General features: G+C 36.7%; 1 protein-coding gene across 21 annotated transcripts in view; it reads left to right on the forward strand.

The window, feature by feature from the left end:
* NRXN1 (neurexin 1) overlaps positions 1-24710 on the forward strand; it is a 1385770-nt gene that overhangs the window by 1189760 nt on the left and 171300 nt on the right. For all 21 annotated transcript variants that reach the window (XM_027865387.1, XM_027865388.1, XM_027865392.1 and 18 more), the window contains 2 exons: positions 10573-10662; positions 12047-12366. In XM_027865387.1, coding sequence (XP_027721188.1) covers positions 10573-10662; positions 12047-12366 — 410 coding nt within the window. The remainder of the gene's footprint in view (positions 1-10572; positions 10663-12046; positions 12367-24710) is intronic.

The raw sequence follows: 24710 nt of genomic DNA on the forward strand, positions 1-24710 counted from the left end.
CCTGGTCTTTGTTTAGCATTCCTCAAAGTAATATCATCAAGCAGTTATCCTAGCATCCCATACAAATGAATGTTTAACCAGTACCATTTAATGATGACAGTAATGCAGACTGCTCCTCCAAATTCCCCTGCTATTTATTCCTTTCCTTCAATAGTCATGCCAAGCACTGGAGGACTTCCAGCTGTAGAAAAAAATAAGGGTTTCAGGTCAGCTGGCTTCTCATGGAGACTTTTTTTTTCATTTATCAGCCACCCCTGGCTGACTGGCAGGCCTGTTCCGTTGCCGGACAAGAAGAAACATTATATCCTAGAGAGGCGCAGCTGCTCTCCGATGAAGATTAAAAAGGGCAGCATCTTGTCTAAGTCGCTCACTGGTGGATGTCAGTTCTGGACCTGTCAGACTTTTTGAAGGCCCTGTTCCTATGTTGTAATGTCGAGAAGCTCCTTAAGGAAGCCTGGCATACTTCCCCTTGGGTTATTTCCATTTATTCAGACACTGCAGAAGAAGGTGGTGGGGAATAATGAATTCAGGTCTTCTCTATTGCAAAGGAAAACAAATATACCCTCAACTCCTTTGTTTTTCCCCACCACCCTCCGATTTAACAATCTTTAAATGAGGACCTGCTTCATGCAAGGCATATCTATGTATGTACAAAGATAACTACTGAGAGGCTCCACTTTTGAACCTTTTGTCATCACCAGATTTAAAGCAGTTTTGGCCCCCAACCAGTGTTATCAACTGGTTGTCCTTTGCAGGGAGAAAGAGAGCTTCAAATGCTACTTTTTGTTGTTGCTATTCAGTCGGTTTTTCAGTTGTGCCCAACCCTTCGTGATCCCATTAGGGGTTTTCTTGGCAAACATACTGGAGTGGTTTGCCATTTCCTTCTCCAGCTCATTTTATAGATGAGGAAACTGAGACAAACAGGGTTAAATGACTTGCCCAGGGTCACACAGCTAGTAAGTGTCTGAGACCAGATTTGAACTCAGGAAGATGAGTCTTCTATTCACTGTGCCACCTAGCTGCCCCCATATACTACTTTGTCAGTATTAATTTCAGTCACTGAAATCCATCCCAAGAAAGAAAACTCTTGCAAACAATGATACTCAGTATTGCAAAGAAATTCAAGTGCAGAATGTTTCTATACAGACCTAGTATATTAGAGAAGTGAGGTGATTACAGTAATGACTAATAAGAGTATCTAGAATTTATATAGAGTTGTAAAGTGTGAAAAGTATTACACAGATGTTATCTCACTTTATCCTTACAACAATCCTGAAAGGTACATTTAGTATCTCCATTTTACAGAAGAGGAAACTGAGGCAAAGAGTACAAAGAGTGATCTGCCCAGGATCACACAGACAGTAAGAGTCTGAGGTCAGATTTGAACTCATCTTCCTGACTGCAAGCTCAGCCCTTTATCCACTGTGCCACCTACCTGTAATGAGCCCCTGGCACTTCAACCATCAAATCCAGAAATAAATCAGCATGTCAGGTTGTAAGTCCTAGGTTTAACGTCCTTGAGGAAAACACTAAAGTACTTGGAAGGAGCACCAAAAATGAAATCAAAGGACTTTGGTCCTATGAGTCCTAATTCAGCTTTTTGCTGGGCCTGGAGACAGGAAGACCTAAGCTCAAATGTGGCTTCAGACACTTATTAACTGTATAACCCTGAGCATATCACTTGACTGCTATCTACCTCAGTTTACCCATTTATAAAATGAAGATGATAACAGTACCTACCTCAAATAATGAAAGGTTATTATGAGGATCAAATGAGGTAATATTTCTAAAGTACTTAGCACAGTGCCTGGCACTTAGTAGGTGCTTAAGGAATGCTTATTCCCTTCCCCCTCCCTACTAGTTGTGTGACTCTACTGGCAAGTTAAAATTCCTAAGCCTCAATTTCCTCATCTGTTAAATGAGTATAGAAATATACCGATTCATAAGATTGTTATGAGGGGAAAACACTCTGGAAAGTGCCTTAAAAATTAAAGTCTCAAAAGGATTATTAGCAGCAAAAATAGCTATCATAAAGTCCATGTACACATAGTGGGGTCACCTTCAAACCACAGTATACTAACTTCAAATTGTGTAAGTTTTACTCTTTTAAGGGGGAAAGTTCACTTATGCAGAAAACAAATTTATATAGAATGACTCATTTATTCCCACCTTACGTAGATAAATGAAAAATTGCAATGTGTGGATAATTACAAAACATATTTTTACAAGGGTAGAAAAAGGTTTTTTTTTTATGTTTACCTAAATTATCCTGGTATTTATCTTCATTCTGTAATTCTGTATCTAGATATAGCCAACAAATTATGCTCCCATGTAACAGCAATGTAGTTAGAAACTGATATTCACTCATGAAAGAAAAATAAATATTTCAAACCCTCTTTCAGTTTCCTTTTACCACATTTAAAATTTTTAGGTGATCCTGTTCTGGACCTAGAAAGGTATTGACAGTAAACAAATATTTCTTCTTAAAATATATTATTCTTCACAGATTCACAATTCCATAAACTTCCTTATTTCTAAGGATTTGCCATTTCACAACAGCAACTGATACCTTTATTTCAAAGAAGTAAATAAAATTACAGTTCATAAGTCACAGTCTAATAAAATGGGAGGAGGAAAAAGTACACATTAGTGAATTGCATATTTCTGGCATGTCCTGATTGACCTATAGATATAAAAGTACAAGTATTTCTTTTTCTCAAGTCCACCACAAAATTTAGCTCTAACTAAAGGATCTGACCTTTATTGCTCCTTTATGCTTACCTTGATTCTTTTAAATGACTCTTTTTTTTCACTTGAAGTCTACTGGTTCATCCAGAATTAATACATCACAATGTGACCAAATATTGTCTGTTAGGTAGAAAAATGAAACCATGTAAAATTCAATCAAAATAGCCAATGTTGTAGCTCTGTGATCATCTTCTCTTTCACATTCCTTATTGCTGGAGCCTCCCTTGACAGAATGGGTTCATTTAGTCCTAGACACCACAATGGCTACTCCAATTAGAGCTCTGTGCACATCAATTGTTTGCAGTGCTATTACCACAGGCAGGCCTGCCTCCTGTCAAAATCCTTAATGCTTGAACAATTCAGAAGAAAATGAATTCAAATTTTGCATGCAGATTGATTACTTGGAAATAACTTCATCAGAGCACTGTGTTGTTGGTGAAATTTTCAGTGGCAGCACCAACAGACTTAATCCAAGCACAACTGTCTAGGGGAAAAAAAACAAACAAACCTCACAGTCTTGTTTTATGGAAGGAAGGGATGCATGAAATTAGATGGTTATCTTTTAACTCTTCAGCAAGAAATGCGTGTTTTCATAAATCTAACCTCTAGATACACAGGAGATTGCCACAATCAAGTTTGATATCTTTGTCACTGTCTTTCTTTCTCACATACCCATACACATAAAGGGAATAGTTTATTCCTTCTTTTCATAGGTCTGATTTGTAGAGGCTTTAAGCAAAACCATTTTTATTATCATTTCCAGGCTTACCTCTGATTTGATCATGTCAAGGAATGTAGAAATGTGATTATTTTTGTGTATTGTTGGCTCTGACTGGAATTTCTAAAATGTTCTACACCACTTTATTCTACCCATTAGTGAATGTCTGCTTCTTTGATACCTCACATCAGTGCCATATAATAAGGTTAAATCCCAGTGTAATTTGGTTTTGTGCACATTCTCACCCTTACCAGACATGAGAAATCTCATAAAAAATTATATTTGTCCATATCAAGTGGTTCAAATTTTAAAAGATTTATTATATTTTCTATTTGTGTGCCATTCAAGACAGTATTAAAGGGATGGTTGCTGAAAATCTAGATAAGGAAGCAGTGATCACACACACACACAAAAAAAAAACAACTTCCTTGAAAACAACTTATACCAAATTAACCTCATTTCCTTTGTGCAACATTTTTAGTACATCAGGGGAATGGAATTATGCTAGGCTTAAAAAAAATCCTGAAACAAGGCTTTTGCTTTTTAAAGACTTTATTTTTAAGCAAGGCTTAGAATAGGGTACTCATGTAATGAGAGTTTGCAAAATGGATAGTTAAGAGGCTACATATGCAGTTCCCTTAGTGTTTCAACACCACCAAGACCTTTGCAGCTGAGACACCAGTGTGGCCTACACGAAGTGAGGTCTCATCAAGCCTGGGAAGCCCCTGGGGCTTCCTGTTAGGGCCTTTTATTTGTTGTAGTTTTTATTACTTTTCCCTCAAACCAAGCTTAAACACCTAAATAGAGCTGTCACTGTTATTGCACATGCCTGTATACTCTGTGATTTAAGCTATACTGTAGAGCTTTCTGGAATACTTCATAAGTAACTGTAATGCCAAGAAGAGGCAGTTTTATTATGTGGTCATCTACCAGACATATGCTAAAGTAACCTCATTCTCCTCCTTCCAGAGCAGTAGACATAGTTACCTAGATTTTAGTAAAACATTTGACAGAGATCATCAGAAATTACATTTATTCATGTCCTTTTCTAATCTAATGGTTTGTTGTATCATTTATATTGAATTTATCTTATAAATGTATATTACTCAAGACAGTATTAAAAAGATGGTTTCTGAACATCCAGAAAAGAAAGTTGTAATTAGAGAAATGGAGCATGATTTCATCAAGAACAGTCATGCCAAACTAAATTTATTTTCTTTTTTGTTACTAGACAGATTAGGAGAATACTGTAGTTACAGTTTACCTAGATTTTAGCAGTGCATTTTACAAAGTCCTCATGCTATTCTTTTAAAAAAGGCATAGCAATCTGGGCTAGGTCATATTAAAATTAAGTAGACTAGGAAGTGGTTGAAAGTCTGTACCTAAAGAATAATCATTAATGTTTCCATTTGGATAGTCTTCCTCATTTGGATAGAGGTATCAAGTGGAATACCCTAAAAAATCTGTATTTTGTCAATTTAACAATTTTATCGCTTGTTGATAACTTAAAGTTATAGATGATATGCTTATCAGATATACAGAAAATAAAAACAGAGAAATAGCTAACACTCTGGAAAATAGAGTCAAGAGTTTAAAAGAATTTGACTTGTTAAAATAATGACCTATATTGAATAAGATGAAATTTAATAGGAATAAGTAGAAATTCTTACACTTGGATTCCAAAGCCAACTTTTTTTTTTTGTTTGTTTGTTTGTTTGTTTTGGCTAGGCAATGGGGTTAAGTGACTTGCTCAGGGTCACACAGCTAGTAAGTGTTATGTGTCTGAGGCTGGATTTGAACTCAGGTCCTCCTGAATCCAAGGCCGGTGCTCTATCCACTGCGCCACCTAGCTGCCCCCAAAGCCAACTTTACAAGTATAAGATAGAGGTGGGATGGCTAGAAAGCAATTTGTTTACAAAAGATCTTGGAGTTTGAATGGGCTACAAACTCTATATGAGTCAGTAGGGGCAGCTAAAAATAGCTAATGCAATTGTGGGCCTCATTGAAAGGCATAGTATCCATGACTAGGAAGAGGATAGTATCCAGGTACTGTACATTTGTCAGACCGCTTCTAGCATATTCTTTTGAGTTATAGGTGCTGTATTTTAGGAAGGATGTTAATAAATTGTCATTCAGTCGTTTCAGTCATGTTTGACTCTCCGTGAAGGATACTAGAGTGGTTTGCCATTTCCTTCTCCAGCTCATTTTACAGATGAGGAAACGAGGCAGAGTTAAGTGACTTGCCCAGGTTCACATAGCTAGTAAGTATTTGAAGCCAGACTTGAACACAGGTCTTCTGACTCCAGGCCCAGGGCCACCTAGCCACCTCATTGATAAATTGGAGGGCAGCAAAAGAAGGGCAGCCAGGATATTGAAGGGCCTTGAGTCCACACCATGTGAGGACTGCTTAAAAACAACTGGAATGTGCCTTTCATAATTCTTAATCTGTCCTTCCACCTGGGAAAAGTTTATTTTCCAGCAGCCTCTGCTATTGATATAGAATTATATAAGCATGTTAGAGGTTTTCACATGGAACAGTGGTTAGGTTTTTTCTTATGCAGATTTGAAAGGCGGAATAGAAGCAATGCAGACAAGTTTGAGAGAGGTAGATTTAGTCATGCTAATAATTAGAGTCCTCCAAACTGAACTTCCTAGTGAGACAGAGGCTCCTCCCCCATTGGAGTACTTCGAACAAAGGCCAGATGATCTCTTGCCAAATGTGTCATAGGAGTTCTGGTTCAGGTTTGGGTTGGACTCATTGGTTACTGAGGCCCTTTCTAGCTCAGAGATGATGTGGTTTTGTGTAAAATAGCAGCAGGAAAATAGACAAAATTATTGAATAACATCTTAGTAAGTGGCCGATCGCTATCGATTGGTAAAGATGAAATGAGTTTAAGGTAAATATGTGAAATAAAATGCTTTATTTATTACTGCCTATCTGCAGAATGTGCAGACTAGTACAACAAAAGACACTCATTAAAGCTAAAAGAAACCCTGTTTTGTTGAGCCAGATAATCTCTAAACACTTCCACCTCTAACTCCTATGATTCCCATGAAAATTAACACGAGACATCAGAATGAAATATAAGGGAAGCCTTTAGCTGGTATGCCAACCAGCCTGAATTTTTTTTTTTTTTGTCCCTGACTGCTAAACAGGTGTGGGAATCCCTTTCCTTCTTTAGGTTATAATGGCATTTAGATCAAATGTTTCATCACAAAAACTGCTCCCACTCCCAATTATGGCTATTATGGACGGTGTTTTATTTATTTTTTTAGCCATGGCACAAGGGCAAGTTAAAGAATAAAATAGATTTTCTTTTTCTTGCACAGATAGATACTCTGTCTAGTTTCAGTTCTACTGCCTTCTTCAGAGAAAACAGAAACTCGTATTTTTAATGTCCAGAGTAAAACTATTCTGTACAATTAATGCCCACTGAAGTGGCAGAGACTTCTTACTTTTAGTGCTTCTGAGAACCCAATTATTTTGTCAACATATTCTAAAACAAGAAGCGGTACAGTGAAATGTAGTGTAAAAGGTGTCCAAATGAGCTAGGTTTGAGGACTGGCCACGTTGCTTCATGATTTTGTGACCTTGGGCAACTTATAAACCCTTTCAGTCTCTTTACCCATAGTATGAGGAGGCTGAATTAGATCATCTCTAGGGTCCCTTTAAGTTTTAACTACTACTAATTGTCCTCTGAACTCGAGCTAGAAGTGAAGAGTTGTGTGTTGTGATCTAGAGGGCTGGATTCTACTTCTGGCTATGTCGCTAACTAGTTTTGTGACTTTGGGCAAGTCATTCAATTGTTCTCTGAAACATGAGGAATGTGGACTGGTTGATCTCTATGATCTCTTCCAACTCCAAATCCTATGATCTGCCCATCATGATTAATTAATTTTACAGCTTCTATCTGTTTTGATTTGCCTGCTCTTACTTTGCCCGGGTCCATCTTCTCTCTCCCTGGCTTTGTTCTGTCACTCACCTTTGCTTCTGTTACAAAGGGTTCACGTGATCATGTTAGCTGAGAGTTACATTAAGGTTTTCAATCAGCAGCCATTGAACAAAATCTCATAGTGCCATTCATTAATTTCTTTATGAATTTCATTCAGTGAGTGGAACAAATGAGAGAGGGTGTGTCATTTTTCACTTTTCCTTTTCCAAAGTTGTCTAAATAGAAGACATAGAAATTTCTTATTGGACAGTCCTCGAGTATAAAACCAAGAAAAGTCTTCTGATCCCTTATGACATTTCCCAGTGATTAAGTTTATACTTATTTTGAGGGCCAGGGCAGAATCAGGATCAAAGGAATATGGGATAGAGGCCCTCTGCTTACCCTAGGGTAACTGTAGGATTGGGTGAAGAAATTTTGAAGGAAAGAGTAGATATTATAAAATTCCAAACTAAACATGTGAGGTGCCATTTTAGGGCAGAAAGTAGGTTTCTGTGTCCTCTTCCCCCAAGATATATAATGTAGCACTCCTAACCTTTGCCCTCCTTTCAAGATGCTTCTGAGAGGAGTTACAAAGCCTAGGTGCTCAAGTGCCATGGACCTTAGTGGTTGGTTATTCTATCCAGCAACAGTCAACTACAAAAACAAACAAACAAACAGACAAAAAAACTACCCTCTGCAAAACTACATGAGATCAATCCAATCCGATTCAATCTAATAAGCCTTTAATAAGTGCATGCTATCTGTAAGATACTATAGTAGGCACTAGGGATACAAAAGCCTTCTACGTCCCCCTTTTTTTCCTCCTTTCCCTGACTTTACAGTTATATGCCACAGGGTTGTGAAGACCAAGGGACATAATATTTGAAAGCACTTAGCACAGTGCCTGGCACATAGTAAGTGCTATATAAATGCTAGCTATTACTATTCCTTGCAATTTCCTTTTCATGTTTGTTTCCTATCTTCTGATCCATGATTAACAACAAATTATCTAATGGTTGCATTTGTGCTTTTTTATCCATCTAATTCTGCAGCAGCGTAACAAGCATGTTAGATTACACTAGCCATGTGACTTCTACTTAGGAGAATAAGGAGAGAATTCCTATTCCAATTTAGACTATCTCCACTCCCCTGGCAACTACTTTGCATTAAATATTCAGGAATGAACTTTCATGGTGCAGCAAAAACTAGCATAGCTAAATAAAAAGTCCTGATTGATGGAGGAAAATCTGAAATAAAAAGTAATATCAAGACCCGCCTATGATCATAAAACTAGAAAAAAAATGAAACTAATATGTTGTCCACCAGGGTCTGACTATAATGCTTCATTAGGACAGAGGTGACACCAACTTTCTTGAAGGCTATGTCAGGGAAGTGTAGACACTGACAGGTTCAACTAACCTGGAAAAGCTTTCCATATAGGCATGGTTGAGCATGCCTCATCATGGCCAAGGACCAGGCTATCTAAGTTTAGAGAGGTTCATCATCAAGTTGGGATGAGGGTGATTTTTTTTTTTAATCACGGCATTTCTCAAAAATAAGTTACTAAATTACAAAGGGGTTGCAATCCCTGTTGGTGGAGGGAATACCTGCACTGATGTTTCAGATCCTTGAAGTATATAAATTCATATAAAATTATACAATTGGAAAAGTAGTTCTCGTTGAAGGTTAAAGTCCATTTTGGTTATGTCAAGAGTATTGACGATTTAAGATTGTATCTTTCACTTTGAAAGAGAGTCATTCATGTAGAAGCTCACATGGAACTTTACAATTCCTAAAAAAAAAAAAAAAGCCCTCTTTACTAATTTTAATCCTTTGTCAGAAGTATGGTAAAGAGGGTTTCATGGTGAGCTCAATGTCGAAAAGAGCAAAAAAATTTAATCTTGAAAAAGAAATTTTTTGACATGCATCTTAGGCTGCCTAGGAAGATTGCAGATAGCCTATATATATTGTTGTTGTTATATTAGTGTAACTACCACTTTCTCCAGAAAGGTTGGTAGTAATTATCTTCTACAGTCTCACCCACTTCTCAAGTACCAACTGAGGTGTTCCTTAAGAGTGAAAGACCATAGCACCATACTACTTAAGTTCTATGGAAGAACATGGTACCGTTCTCCTTTTTGGACAAAAACTAGAACATTAGTCTGTGTTTTTACCTTTAAGTGTTTTTTAGATTAAAATAAAATTCAGATTACAAGTAGTGTTTGAGGTCATTTTAAAGAGCAGATCTTTCAGATCGTTTTTTTATAAGAAGGCATGCTCTCCAATCAACCTGTCTATAAACTGAGGGCAGGATAGATCTATTAGTGCTTGGTGCTGGTGGTTTGCTTTTTCTCCTTAAGCTGTCTGATATACTTAAGAAAAAGCTACCAAATAACATGGTTTGATTGTATGAAATATGAACAACAAAATCTTCTTTCAAGTGGGATATGCCTTAACAGGTTGATATCTGGATAAGCTTAAAGGACACTCAAATGAAGTCACTTTTGTCAAAGCCTTCTCCCTTAATAACACATCTTGTTGATACAGAATGTATTATCTGTGATCCTGTGATGTGCAAGTGATTGATTACCCAATTTGTTTGTATCTCACTAGAAATATTTGGACTCTGTGGTTTCCTTATATGAGGTGAATAAGAATTTCTGTTTTCTGAATAGGAAATAAAGTATGCCAGGCTTATTTTAGATGGCTGGAGTGTGCCTTAGAAGGTATTAAGGTTTTGATTTCTTTAAATGATTAACCTGGAGTAAGAGGTTGGATGTATTTTGAAAAATTAAACCTGTTTCACCTGAACATGTTTAACTAGTTAATAAGAAATATCAAAACAGACAAAACCCTGAGGTCAATGGTCATTTTTTGTAAAGCCATTATATGATGTTTAAATTTGTTGTTTGGGTCTGTCTATAACATAAGTTTAATAACCTAGCTCAAATGCAGATTTCTAATTTTCAATTAACATAGGAATAATTTTGTTTGCTAAAATAAAATAAATGAATGAATGAAAGTCTGAAACATGAAATGTTCTAGGTAGAACTTTTTAAAATTCCAAATTTCAAAAAATCATGTGGCAACTGTATAGCTCAAGCTTTAAGTATTAACTTTTAACCTTTGACCTTACAGATTTTAACCAATGAAATGTCTCTTTAAACTTTAAAGGAAACAATGATAACGAGCGCCTGGCGATTGCTAGACAGCGAATTCCATATCGACTTGGTCGAGTAGTTGATGAATGGCTACTCGACAAAGGTAAAAAACATTGATTAAAACTTCAAATAAAAAAATAATTTGAACATAACCAAGTAGTACTTCATTGTAACACTAATAAACATAAAAAATAAATTTTCAGTAAAACTAAATTAAAAACAAATTTAAAACAGTAAAATGTAGATAGTAATATTTGCATACCTTGTATAATAATTTCTATACATTTTAGAAGTACCAGCTGTATAATAATCTTACCCTGTTAACTTAAGGTTAAAGGGACTGTTAAATATAATCCACTAACTCAATCTATGAAGGTACTGATAGCAAACATTAACCCAAAATGATAAATCATTCATAGATTATATTACATGTTCCAACATCTAAATTATTAACTAAAATATATATAGTTCTGATATCTTCATTATGGTCCTGAAAAACTCTTTGTTTAAACTGTAGGTATCTTAAATAGTGGGCAATATGTATTGCCGGTCAAAACAAAGTCCCTTTAACGTTTGCAACTTTCTAAGAGGATTTGGGAACAAACCCTAATTAAAACTGGACTTAAAGTTGTGTGCATGCTTTTTATTAGCAGAAACCAGTCTGCTAAAGTGGATATTCAATTTGATAATAATGGTACTGTTTCTGAAGATTTCTGTTGAATGAAAATGTGCCATGATTTCTCCATTGGTATGTGTATCATTCCTGAAGCCGCTTTTACATCTAAAACTCTTTTCTTTTTCTTTTGTTTTAATTGATAGACTTGCTGAAAGCCAATCAGATCTATTTATTTATATATTTAAAATCCTTGCCTTGGATGTGATCAGTGTGAACCATGCATTTCTTTTCAGTGTGAATGCCGAAGAAATAGAATGATTCAAATGAGACAATGAGACAATGAAACATTACATTTTTAAAGTAAACTTTCATTTACCATACTGTCTATATGGCCATTACCTGAATTATGAAACTTTAAACCTTAAATTAAAAAAAATAAACTTCATATTCTATAGTTGCAGGTTAGTATCTGTCAGTGGTTATTTCAGTGTGGCAAATCCTTGAAATGTTAAAAATCCTGCCAAAGATTTTGCATTTTTGAATTTGACAACCAATACTCAAAAGTGAAATAGCAAGACCTCAAGGAAAAGGGGGGAAAGGATCTACTAAAAATAAATTTGGTATTGACATCTTTGATTGGTCTTTTAGCAAAAGTAACCCATTGAGAGTTAATTAAGCAATTACAAGTATTTACCAGTATTATGCATTTCATGGACACCTCATTAAAAAAGCAATGAATTATGAGTCAAATGCCTATCTTATAGTTTATTGCTCTCATTATTCACCCCATGAAAGATCTGTTTTATCATCCTGTTTAGAATGTAGAGTTCACAATCAACATTTTTGCATGTATGTAATGTTATTTTTACAGGGCGTCAGCTCACAATCTTCAATAGCCAAGCAACCATTATAATTGGCGGGAAAGAGCAGGGCCACCCCTTCCAGGGCCAACTGTCTGGTCTTTACTACAATGGCTTGAAAGTTCTGAATATGGCAGCCGAAAATGATGCCAACATCGCGATAGTGGGAAATGTGAGACTGGTTGGTGAAGTGCCTTCCTCTATGACAACTGAGTCAACAGCCACAGCCATGCAGTCTGAGATGTCCACATCCATTATGGAAACCACCACCACCCTGGCTACCAGCACAGCCAGAAGAGGAAAGCCCCCTACAAAAGAACCCATTAGCCAGGTGAGTGTGCCTTCTTTTATGTGTTTCAGCCTGGTTTTTACCCAAATTGGCTTTATAGGTTTTTGGTTTTGTTTTGGTTTTGGTTTGGTTTGGTTTGGTTTGGTTTTCTTGGTAGATTAAGTTGTTTAAGGTTTCAGGCATCAAAATTTCCTTTGCACCTTGATTATTCTGTTGTATCTAGTTTGATTGAGGCACCTTTGCTTATGGATCACATGAGTAGAGTTGTGTGGTAGGGAGTTGGGTGATAGCTCCAAAGCATGACCTTAAGCATACAAGAATAATTTGAGTTTTTAAGATCTGGCAGATTTTCTGTAAATGATATAGAAATGCTTATTTATCTGATCAAGTTAAAAAAAAAAGATGAGTTTGTTAAATATTTGAAATATCTGATTGGGAAATATTTGCTCAAAATATGTTTTCTCAAGTAAAACTATTAAACAGTTGAGTATCCCTGGAAAGGAGACAGTTTCTAAATCAATTTTATTGTTTTTGTTAAGATTCATGTGTGACCTGTCATATTTTGAACTAGGTTTCAGATAGCTCTCAAGGTAAAAAGCTAACATTATCCTTTTGCTATATATTTATATAGGAATTTATATAGGAATATTTTTATATTTAATTGTATGTTGTACAATTGGAGGGTAAGGACATTGTATGGGAGATACCCTCCAAAAGGGAGGGCGAAAGCAGTTAGCAAGATTTATGGCTAATTTCTCATTAGAACTCAATTTTGGTGATATTTTTATGGATAAACTTCTTATAAATGGAAAGTAAATTAATGCCAAATCTCTGTGAGTTAGAGGTATCTATTTAGTAGATGAGACATTGTTATAGTTATAGCTTGGCTCCCTCTGGAAGCACTCCTGACCTTAGAATAGATTCTCTCACCCATCCCGTGCCCTTTCAGCATTTTCCTTCCATTTCAATTGTTTGCATTAGCTCAAATGAGATTGGTTGATTTAATGATCATGGCATTTAGTAGTAATGTGCCTATGTTAGTTGCTACACAAAACCACTCAGGTGTTATTATGAGCCCTCTCTGATCACTTATGAAGCAAAATAGTAATAATAATAATAATTAAAATATCTATTTGAAGTATTTTCTTTCTTTAGTTAGAAGCAGTTGTTTAGATGCTTTAGTCATGTCTGACTCTTTGTGACCCCATTTGGGATTTTCTTGGCAAAGATACTGGAGTGGTTTGCCATTTCCTTCTCCAGCTCATTTTACAGATGAGGAAACTGAGGCAAATAGGGTGAAGTGACTTGCCCAGGGTCAAACAACTAGCAAGCATCTGAATCAGGATTTGAATTCAGGTCTTCTTGACTCCAGGTCCCTTGCTCTATCCACTGTCCCACCCAGCTGCCCATAGCAGCAGTATAGTATAATAAATAGAGAGCTGGCCTCAGGTCAAGAAGAACAGGATTGCAGTCCCACACTGACACTTACTGTCTGTGTGACCCTGGATTTAACTCCCCAATGCTTTAGGCAATTCACTGAAACCATAAATTGCAAACTAGTTATTGATCTGCATTTGATAAGAATTTCCTCCCAAAGAATTTCTTTTGCTAATGAAATCTCAGATCTAGAAAAGGTGGGGAAGGGACACAAAACCTTTGCTTAAAAAAATTCCTAAAACCAGGCTTTTGGGGCTTCCTAAGATTTTCACCTAAAATCTCACCTGCAAGAAGCTTTTTCCTACTGCTCCTTAAAGTTAGTGCCTTTCCTCTGAGATTACTTCTAGTTATCCTGTAGCTTGTTTGTGCATAGCTGTTTGTGTATTATCTCCCCCATTAGGATTGAAAGTTCCTTGAGAGCAGAGATTGTCTTTTGCCTTTCTCTGGTTATCTAGCACTCTACACAGTAATTGAGTTTAGCCAACAAATGTTGACTAAACACCTACTATATCCAAGGCACGGTGGTACTAGGAAATATTGGGATTTAATAAAGTGCTTAATAAATGCTATGTGATTTGACTTGGGAGTAGGGGAGATACTGACCCAAGATTGGTTTTTCTTGGTGACTAGAAGGCTAATCAGGTTTGACTTCCCTTGAGGTTCATTTTCAGCACAGAAAGGAAGTTAGGAAGTGGGAGGGGGCTAACGGGAATGAAAGGGAGATGTTAGATGAAAGTAAAGAAAAAGGAAGAAAGAGTTCAGAGAAGTAAGTGGAGTTGGGTAAACTAACAAAGGGGAAGTTTATTTTTTTATATATCTGTTCAAGTTACATGGGTGAGCTTAAGAATACACTAGCATAGCAATGTTAGCAGACTTCTTGAAGTAATATCAAAAGACAGGAAAGGAGGAAAGAGAAAAAAAGGGCAAGGTGATTGAAAAAAAATTCCTAATCCTACGTTGGCAGCTAAGTGGCTCAGTGGATAGAGCACTGGACTTGGAATCAGGAAGACTCATCTTCACGAGTTCATTTTCAGCCTCAGACACTTACTAGCTGTGTGACCCTGGGCAAATCACTTAATCTTGTTTGCCTCAGTTTCCTCATCTGTAAAATGAACTGGAGAAGGAAATGACAAACCACTCCAGTCTCTTTCCCAAGAAAACCCCAAATGGGGTCACAAAGAGTTGGACACAACTGGTGTGACCCAATAACTCTTTCTTGCATTAGGTGACCCTACTTTCTTTAGCTTTTTTCTATCATTATGTTTCCTGAATATGGCTAGCCTTGCCAGGAGGTTAATACTTGAACGCTGAGTGTTTCATTGACAAAGCACATTTTTTTAAAAAAGACCTCATCCATCCAGTTTGTGATTTCATCCACATTTTTTATATTTGCAGAATTGATGATAATATCAAAACAACCAATGTTCAAGTTGAGCAAAGTTGAAGCTCCTGACTTTGGTCAGGCATGCAGACTATTCCATCCAATTAAGGTTGTAACTTACTTCTTCTAAGTACTTCATAATAAGGCTTATTTTTGAGGTTCTATTACTGTCGAATCACTTAGTTGTATTTCACACACAATGAAACCTAAAGAAGTTGGTGAACCACTTTCTTTATACAAAATGATTCAGAAGATGGCAATCCTACAAGAAGTGTTGTAAGACTAGAAACATTACCTAAAACCAAAAGGTGAAATGTGCAGATATTCTTCTGCATAGTCCCGAGATGTAATTGATTTCAACAAATGTTGACTAAATACCTACTATATCCAGGACACAGTGGTACTGGGGGAAAAAAAACACCCACTATTCTCAATGAGTTTGCTACTGCTATAGAATACAACATGTGTAGATGAGTGAGGTAATTTGAGAAGGGAATCAAGAGGACAGGAAAAAAGTTTTGTGTAGGAGGTAGTACCTGAGCTAAGCTTCAAGAGATGTTAAAGTGCTAAGAAATATAGATGAGGAATTTGGGTGTTCCAGGCATGGAAAACAATCTATCCAAAAACATGGAGTCAGGAGATAGAATGTGGAATTTAGGATACAAGGTCAATTTTGTTAGAACATAGAGTATATGAAAGGGAGCTATATGAAAGAAGCCTGGGAAGATAGGATGAAACGAGACTATGGAGAGCTTCAAATGGCCAGCTGAGCCATATCTATTTTATCCTAGAAGCAATTGAGAGAATTCAATGTTCAGAACTATCCTTTAGGAAGATTATTTTTTAGGGACTTGTGTAGAGGACAGCTTGGAAAAGGGAAAGGATGAAAGCATAGAAGTCAATTAGGAAGCTATTGCAATAATTCAGGAGAGAGGTGGTAAGGGTCTGAACTAAGGGGGTGGTTATGTGAAAGAAGAAAACAGACAAATGTTGAGATGTGAAAATTGACAATATTTGTCAACTTATTCGATATGGAGGATGGGGGAAAGTGGGAAAGTCAAGGATGACTCAAAGATTATATACCTAGGAGATGAGAAGGGTGGTAGTGCACTTAACAGAAATAGGGAAGTTTGTAGAAGGAATAGATGCTCATGTAAGATGAAATTTTTGAAAACAGGAGGCTGAGTACATAAATTTAAGAGTCATCTGCATGGATATAGTAAGTGATCCTATGAGCACTAGTGAGGTCACCTAGCAAGAAAATTAGAGAGGTGAAAAAAGTGGAAGGAAAAGCTTTGGGGGAAGCCCACAGATAGAGGGCAAGAGATGGATGGGAACCTGAAAAGTTCTTAATGCTGAAATTCCTTGCTAACTCCAATATCCAAAAGAAAAAGATGAAAATCTATACCTTTTATGTCACTTTAACAAAAGGTAAATAACAAATGGCACAGTGTTATGATTTCTAAGAAAATGTAGACTACTGTTTGATATTAAAACTTGTACCCTACAATGTAGAAGAAAAAAAGTTCTATTGCTTATAAAATTAATTCAGAAGGGAAAACAGTCAACTGAATATTAATTGTTAATGAAAGGGGTTCATTTTATTATAAGCTAGCATATGTTTAAAGATGAAAGCAGTGTATAGAAGTAAATGATCTAATCAATTAGTGATTACTTGGTCCATTTGTGGGGATATTGAATTAAATGAAGGATTAGTAGATTCATTAAAAAGAGATATTCAAAATCTCAAAAAAATTTCAAAGAACTAACAACAAACAATTCAAATAAGTACATCTTTCTTCAGATATGTAATTGCTTTAAAGTGGTTTGTAATGATTGAATTATATAGTGGGGGAAAAAACTGATTTGGACTCAAAGGACCTGGGTTTGTTTCTCAGATTTTCTAATTATGTATGTAGTGTTAAGAAAGTTTTTTTTTTTATCTCTTTAGGCCTCAGTTTCTTTCTTGTTTCTTTTGAGGTTTTATTGATGCCTTTATATTTTTTTACTTCCCCATCATTCTCCTCTCCCTCCCCCACCCCCGCCAAGACCTCCTTAGTAATAAAGAAAAATGATCAAACAAAACCAGCCAATACAGCAACCATTTATATTTATGCCACATTTGCTACCCTCCACTCCCCTACCCCCATAGTCTGCCTCCCCTGTACCAAGAAAATAGAACTGCTCTCTTGTATCATCAGATCCCTGGAGTCAAAAGATTAATCATTGCATTCATCAGCCTTCTGATTCAATTTACTCAGTGCACATTTATTAAATGATTGCTATGTACAAGACATTGTTCTGGGCATTGGTTATCAAAAGACAAAAACTAAAGAGTTCTTGTCCTCAAGATGCTTGTTTCTTTCACAGACAGTTATGAAATGCTTGGGGTCAGGAAGACATAAGTTCAAATCCATTCTCAGACATTTACTAGCTTTGTGACCCTGGGCAAAGTCACTTGATTTCTATTTGCCTCATTTCCTTCCTTCCTTCCTTCCCTCATCAAATTCCATGGTTCAATTATCTATGTGGGTAACTCTGGTGTTCCCTCATTTCTTTCATGAACATCAGTCCCATGTTATCAAATTCCTTCCTTCCTTCCCTCCATTCTTCCTTTCCTCCCTCCCACCTTCTTTCCCTCTTTCCTTTCCTTCCTTCTTTCCCTCTTTTCTTCTTTCCTTCCTTTGCTCCCTCCTTCCTTCCCTCCTTTTTTCCTTTCCTCCTTCTTTCCCTTTTTCCTTCCTTCCCTCCAAAAGGAAACTAAGCATTTTTAGAAATGGACATTTTTAGAAGTGGAAGAGAAAGTCTTAAGAGCCTGGGGGACAGCCTGTGTAAAATCATGGAAATATTAAATGGAGTGCCATGTGAAGAACAGAAAGAATTCCAATTTGGCCAGATCCTAAAATTCATGAATGGGAGTAAAAATTATAAAATTGGAAGTGTAGGTTGGAACAAGACTGTGAAGAACTTTATATGACAGGTGGGTTTGTATTGATCTTAGAAATAAGAGGGAGCCATTGTAGTTTGTAGAGCAGGGAAGTGACATAGCTAGGTCTGTGCATTAGGAATATAACATTGGAAGCTGTGTGGAGGATGAAAGCAGAGACTTAAGCCAGGAAGACTATTTAGGAAGCAATTGCAGTAATTCGAGTAAGACATAATGAGGGCCCTACACAGGGTGGTAGCCATGTGAGTAGAGAGAAGGTGATAGACTCCAGAGATAATATGGCGGTAGAAACAAGATTGGCAACTGATTAGATACGTGGAGTGAGGGAAAATGGGTAGTCAAGGATGACTTCAAGGTTGGCACTTTTTTGCAGTAAATGCCTGTACGACTGAATTTAATGGCTAGCAAGGCAGTTTGACTAGAAAGGTGAGTAGATAAAGAGAAACAATGTGAAATAAGACTGCAAAGATAGTAGGGAGTCAGTATAGAATCCTTTAAAAGTCAGGCTGACATATACATATATATATATATATACACACACACACACATATATACACACATATATATGTATATATATGTGTGTGTATACATGCATATATATCTATACCTATCTATAGATATAGATAGATATAGATATAGATATAGATATCAGATGCAATAGGCAGCCTTTGAAGACTATTGAGTAGGGGAGTAGCATGGTAAAATCTGGAAAATGGAGTTAGGGACACCAATTGGAAGTCTTAATTAAGGAGTTGAAAGCTAGAACTAGGCTAGAGAACGCATGAGTAATGACAAGGGGATAGATGTAATATGTATGTTATATAGTGAAGTCTGACCAGATTTGGGAACTTACTGGATATTGGGGGTTGAGGGAGAGGAAAAAAGTGTTTGATGAAAAGGTATCAATAGAAATGAGTTATTTTGGAGAAGGAGGAAGAGAAAGAGAAGAGGAGAAGGACATTGTAAGGTCAGTTTTTGTCATCTTGATTTGTAAGATGCCCAGAAAATATCTAGGCAAAAACGTACACTAGGTATTTAGTAATATAGGACTAGCGTTCGAGAGACAAATGAAGAAATGATAGATCTATTTAGAAGTTACCCACATAGAGAGATAATTGAACCCATGGGATCTGATAAGATTACCATGGGAGAAAAAGTAGAGAGGGAAAGCAAAAATGGCCCAGGATAGAGCCTTGCGGGACATGCACTATTTTGGGGAGAGAGCTGAATAATATTCAAGCAAAGGAGATTTATTTATTCAAGCAAAGAAGCATCATTTAACAGGTAGAAAGAGAACCAGAAGAAAGTAGTGTCATAGGAGCCAAAGGAAGAGATAGTATCTAGGAGGAGGGGGTAATGAATAATGAAGAAGGGTGAGGAGAGGTATGGTATGGTAGAAAGAGCACTGGATTTAAAGTCAGAAGGCATGTGTTCATATCCAAGTTGTGCCAAATGCTGCTTGTGTGACTTTTGATAAATCACTTCACCTGTCTGGGCCTCAGTTTCTTCATCTGTACAATGAAGGAGTTGGGCTTGATGGTTTCTAAGGTCTCATTCTTTCCCTTGAGATTCTGCACTCTGTATCTCTCCAAATGATTTTCTTTAATGTAGTCATGGGCCTTAAGTTTTACATTTATAAAATGAAAGGGTTGAAGTATATGATCTCTAAAGGAAATTTCAGCTCTAATTGTATGTTCCCCTAATTCTTCAAAGTCTCCTTTATGGTGGTTTGCCTGTGATTTGTGGAAATAAGAGATGAATATTCATAAAAGAAAGGGGGGGAAAAACTGGTAAAGAAGTCAGCCGCTTATTAGGGGCAGAATGCATTTGTTATATCGCCTATTGATTAAAGGTACAGGATTTAAAATTGTGCATTTAGGAAAGCTTCCGAGTGATCTGGACACTTTAGTATGAGTTGGAGTTTAGATGGCGTATTAACAAGTGCATACTCATTCATGACCTACTACTTCTAAAGGCTGATTTAAAGAATGCTCCTTGTAGTAGCCATCTTTGCCATCTGTTAGGAACAACCTCCTAAGTGATGCACAAGGAATGGCCTTTTATTTTTCAAAAGGCATCCTGGCTTGTTTTCTCAATCAAAATGTACTTTCCTCAGTGATAACACTGAACCACTTAAGCTGCAATAGAAATGTAGCTTGGGGTGATTGCATGTTTTAGAACAATGGAAACAGATTTTTGGTCAAGCAGAATTAAATTGGATTCATTCTAAATTGATGAGATGAAGTTTGTTCAGTCATCCTGCAGGGCATGCAGTAGGGGAGGGATGTATTTATGTTTACACTAAAACAGAGAATATGAAAGCATATGCATTGAAATATCTTCCCATCAGACCTTCTCAGCCTCTTATTTAAAACTAAGCATGCTTATGTGTGTATACACACATGTATACATACACACGTATGTGTATGTGTATGTACACACATACATATATGTATGATTTCATTTATTTATTCTGAATGGTGTTCAATTTTCAAACAGAATGCAAAGCTCAGAGGGTTATTCCCATGTTTACCTGCATTGAGACTTGTATGTAAAAAAGTGAAAAAGTTCACTCACCCTCTATATTTTCTGAAGGGTATATTTAATTTTGAGATATTTACTGTAGTCTCTAATATTAAATTTTTTCTAAAGGAAATAATTTTTCTTTTAAAACTAAATGCCCATCAAAATGAAGATTTCTATGTGTATGTATGCCTTTATATACCATATTTATGGTTAACAATAATTAATATTTATATAAGGCTTACTATATTCCAGGCACTGTGCTAAGCACTTTATAAATATTAATTCATTTAATTCTCACAACCTTAAAAGGCAGGTTATTATGTCCATTTTACAGATGAGAAAACTGCGGTACACAGGGATCAAGTGACTTGCCCAGGGTAATACAAATAGTAATTTGAACAGATGTCTTCATGACTCCAGACCTATCATTCTATCCACTGCACCACCTAGTTTATAACTTGAAATCAAATGGTTTACTTTAATTCTTAATTCCAGTGCTTTCTTTCTTTTAATTATTTCCTATTTATCTAGTATATAGCTTGTTGCTACATATTGGTTTGCTTGTTGTCTCGATGGTGAACTCCTTGAGGTCAAGGTCACTTCTTTTTTATCACCTTAGCAAAGGACCTGACAATCAATCAACTAATCAATAAACATTAAGTACCTACTATGTGTCTGGCACTATGCTTAAGTGCTGGGGAAGCAAAAATAGCAAAACAATAGTCCCCACCCTCAAGGAGCTTACAATCTAATAGTAAAGGTAACATGCAAACCAGTATATACAAAGCAAGCTATTTGCAGGATAGATAGGAAATAATTAACAGAAAGAAGGACCTGGAATTAAGAGGGATTGGGGAAGGCTTCCTGTGAAAGGTAGGATTTTTGTTGGGACTTAAAGGAAACCAGGGAAGTCAGTAGTCACAGAAGAGGAGGAATAATGTTCCACTCACCTGGAACAGCCAGAGAAAATGACCAGAGCTGAGAGGTGGAGTAGCTTATTCCTAGAGCAGCCACAAGGCCAGTAGCACTGGATCAAGGAGGACTTGTAAGAAGAAGACTGACAAGATAGGAAAGAGTAGGGTCTTGAATGCTAAAACAGAGCATTTTGTATTTGATCCTGAACTCAATAAGAAGCCACTGGAAGCTTATTGAGTAAGGGGGTGATATAGTCAGACCTGCACTTTAGAAAAATCACTTCAGTGGCTAAATGGAGGATAGGCTGAGCCTTGGGAGAGCCTTGGGCGAGCTTGAGGCAGGCAGACCCACCAGCAGGCTATTAGAATAATCCAGGCATGAGTTGATGAGGGCTTGTACTGTAATGGTGGCAGTGTCAGAGGAGAAAAGATGACATATTTGAGAGATGTTGCAAAGTTGAAATTGATAGGCCCGGGCAATAGCTTGCATATATGGGGGGTGACAGATAAGGAAGAATCTGGGCACATAGTAGGCTCTTAATAAATGTTTATTGACTGGCTGACTGAAATGTTTGCTAATTATTTGCTCTGGATATAGCTCAAGGTAGAGGCAGCATGGACCATTGGATTTAGAGCAAGGCTTGGTGTCAGGAAGGTAGTTGCACAACACTCAGGAAGTCACTTGTAAAGCAGCCCTAAATGTCTCCAAGGCAAATGTCAAGTCATTGCTGCAGCGTCAAAATCATGGAGGCTTGTATTGGTTCTTGGGGGTGATAAAGGTACACATGGGAATGTTGGGAGGGGTTGCTTCCCTAGTGATCTCCCCCAACCCAAAAATTTCCTTCTCTGGTTAAAAAATGCTTAATCTGTGGAGAAGGTGGGACTCAGTCTCTTACTCACAGTTGTTGTTCAGTCATGTCTGACTCTTCTTGACCACATTGGGGTTTTCTTGGCAAAGATACTGCACAATTTGCCATTTCCTTCTCCAGCTCATTTTACAGATGAGGAAACTGAGGCAAACAAGGTTAAATGATATGCCCAGGGTCACACAGCTAGTAAGCGTCTAAGAGGAAGGAAGAGGAGGTCTTCCTGATTCCAGGCCTAGTGCTCTATCCACTGTGCCACTTAGCTGCCCTCTCTCTTACTCGCAGTAGGGTACAAATGCATAGGGAGGGGCAAGCAATTCAAGTCCCAAACAAAGGTTCACTTCCTCGTAATCTCATCAAGTTGATCTGGGAACTTCTGAGAACAATCTCCTGTAATTTTATCCTGTGGTCTCCAGGCTTCCCTAGGGTTTACAATTTCTGTGAGTAGGTGGTCCCCATGCTGATAAAATCACCTGTTTTGATGTATTCTCAAAAAAAAAAAAATCCTGCCCATAATTTTCATGCAAAAGCCAAGATCTATTTACTTTACCCATCTCTATAAGAAGGAAAATATCTGCAGTACATGATTAATTATTATTATTAACAGAAAGAAGAATTAATAAGAAGTGGGAAACCTTCCTAAAGAAGGTAGGATTTCAGTTGGGATTTACAGAAAGCCAGGGGGGTCAGTAGTCACAGCAAAGGAGGGATAGCATTCCAGGCATCTGGGGAAGTCAGAGAAAATGCCCAGAGCCTAGAGATAGAGTATCTCGTTCATGGAACAGAGGAGCACAGTGGCACTGGATGTAAGAAAATATGTCAAAGAGTAAGGTGTAAGACTGGAAAATCAGGAGGGGCTGAGTTAATAATAAAATAATAACAATAACAATGATTCTGTTTCCTTGTATTCTTAATTTGTTACATGTTCATCTCCAGTTTTTAACTCCTTTTCAAAAGATCCCTTTATAGCCATGAATTTGTATGAATATGAACATGAGAGACAATGCAGCCCACTTGATAGTTGTTTTCAAAGTTAGGAAGACCTAGAATTCTGCTTCTGATATGCACTCATTGCATGGTCCTAGGCAAGTCACCTCTATCTTTGTGCCCTTGGCCAAGTCATTAAACTTCTTCTGCCTTAGCTGTAAAATGAGGATATCAGATAAGATGAATTCTAAAGGCAAGAACATTTCTAATATTCTGTTACCAGCTATTTGTATTAGGACTTTCAACAATTCTTAGATAAACAACAACCAGATTTTGTCCTTGACATTTACAGTATCCATGGATCTCTCTTCAAAGAACTCATTCTTCAGGAAGACATTAAATTGTAGTCATGGCTACACATTCAGGCAAGCCTTTTGTTTATTAATGACTTGGTGTCCTTCTCTAATTATCAGCATCTATAGATGTTCTGTCTGTCTTTTAGAAACCCTGAGAAAAAAAGGGAAGACTAAAGAACTTAGAAACTCTTGTTCTTAATCAGGAGATACTATAGTTGACCTTCCTTGAGAGATGAAAATGGGCGTATAATGGGAAAATATTTTTAATGGGACTTTGTAAGTTCGTGTCATTGATTAGAAAGGCTGAGTGGAATCTTCCTTAGATTCCAGGTAGAATTTCTAGCACTCACCATCAATCTTAACCAAGAATTCTGTTAGATAAATAATTAACTATTCACTGAAGTTGTGACTTCAAGTCACATCTCTTCTCTGGGCCTCAGTTTCCTGATCTGGAAAATGAAGGGCTTATATTAAATGAACTCTAACGTCCCTTGCACCTCCAGATTTGTGATCCTGGGTTAAAAAGATGAGATGTCATGAAGGAAAGAAGGAAGGCAAAGCATGTATTAAGCATTACTATGTTTAAATAAGTGCTAAGCACTAAGGATACAAACAAATTATTTCATGGGACAGGGATAAAATTTTAAGCTGGAAAATCCTACCAAAATTATTGGAATTTTTTTTTCTTTGTGGAATGTTCTGACAAGCTATCCAATTAATGAGTATGTAAGAAATTTGTGTTTGAAGGTATCTGTTGTTGCGGCTGCTTTTGATATACACATCAGAGCTCTTGATACTCTTGTAAACAATCAGTATTATTTATTTAGAAAATTCAAGTGAGATATTTATTTTTACACAAAGTATTTAAAAATAACAAAATAAATCCTCAAGGTGCAAAACTTATTTTTTCTAATTTATAAAAAGCTAATAAATGTTACATGGGCCACATTAGCCAAAATAAGTTCATTATTTGAAAAAATATGTACTTGATAACCACTGTGCATCTTTAAAATGTTATCAACATTTATAATT

This window comes from Vombatus ursinus, unplaced genomic scaffold, assembly GCF_900497805.2.
Source record: "Vombatus ursinus unplaced genomic scaffold, bare-nosed wombat genome assembly UNPS02014778.1, whole genome shotgun sequence".
In the NCBI taxonomy this organism is placed as follows: Eukaryota; Metazoa; Chordata; class Mammalia; order Diprotodontia; family Vombatidae; genus Vombatus; species Vombatus ursinus.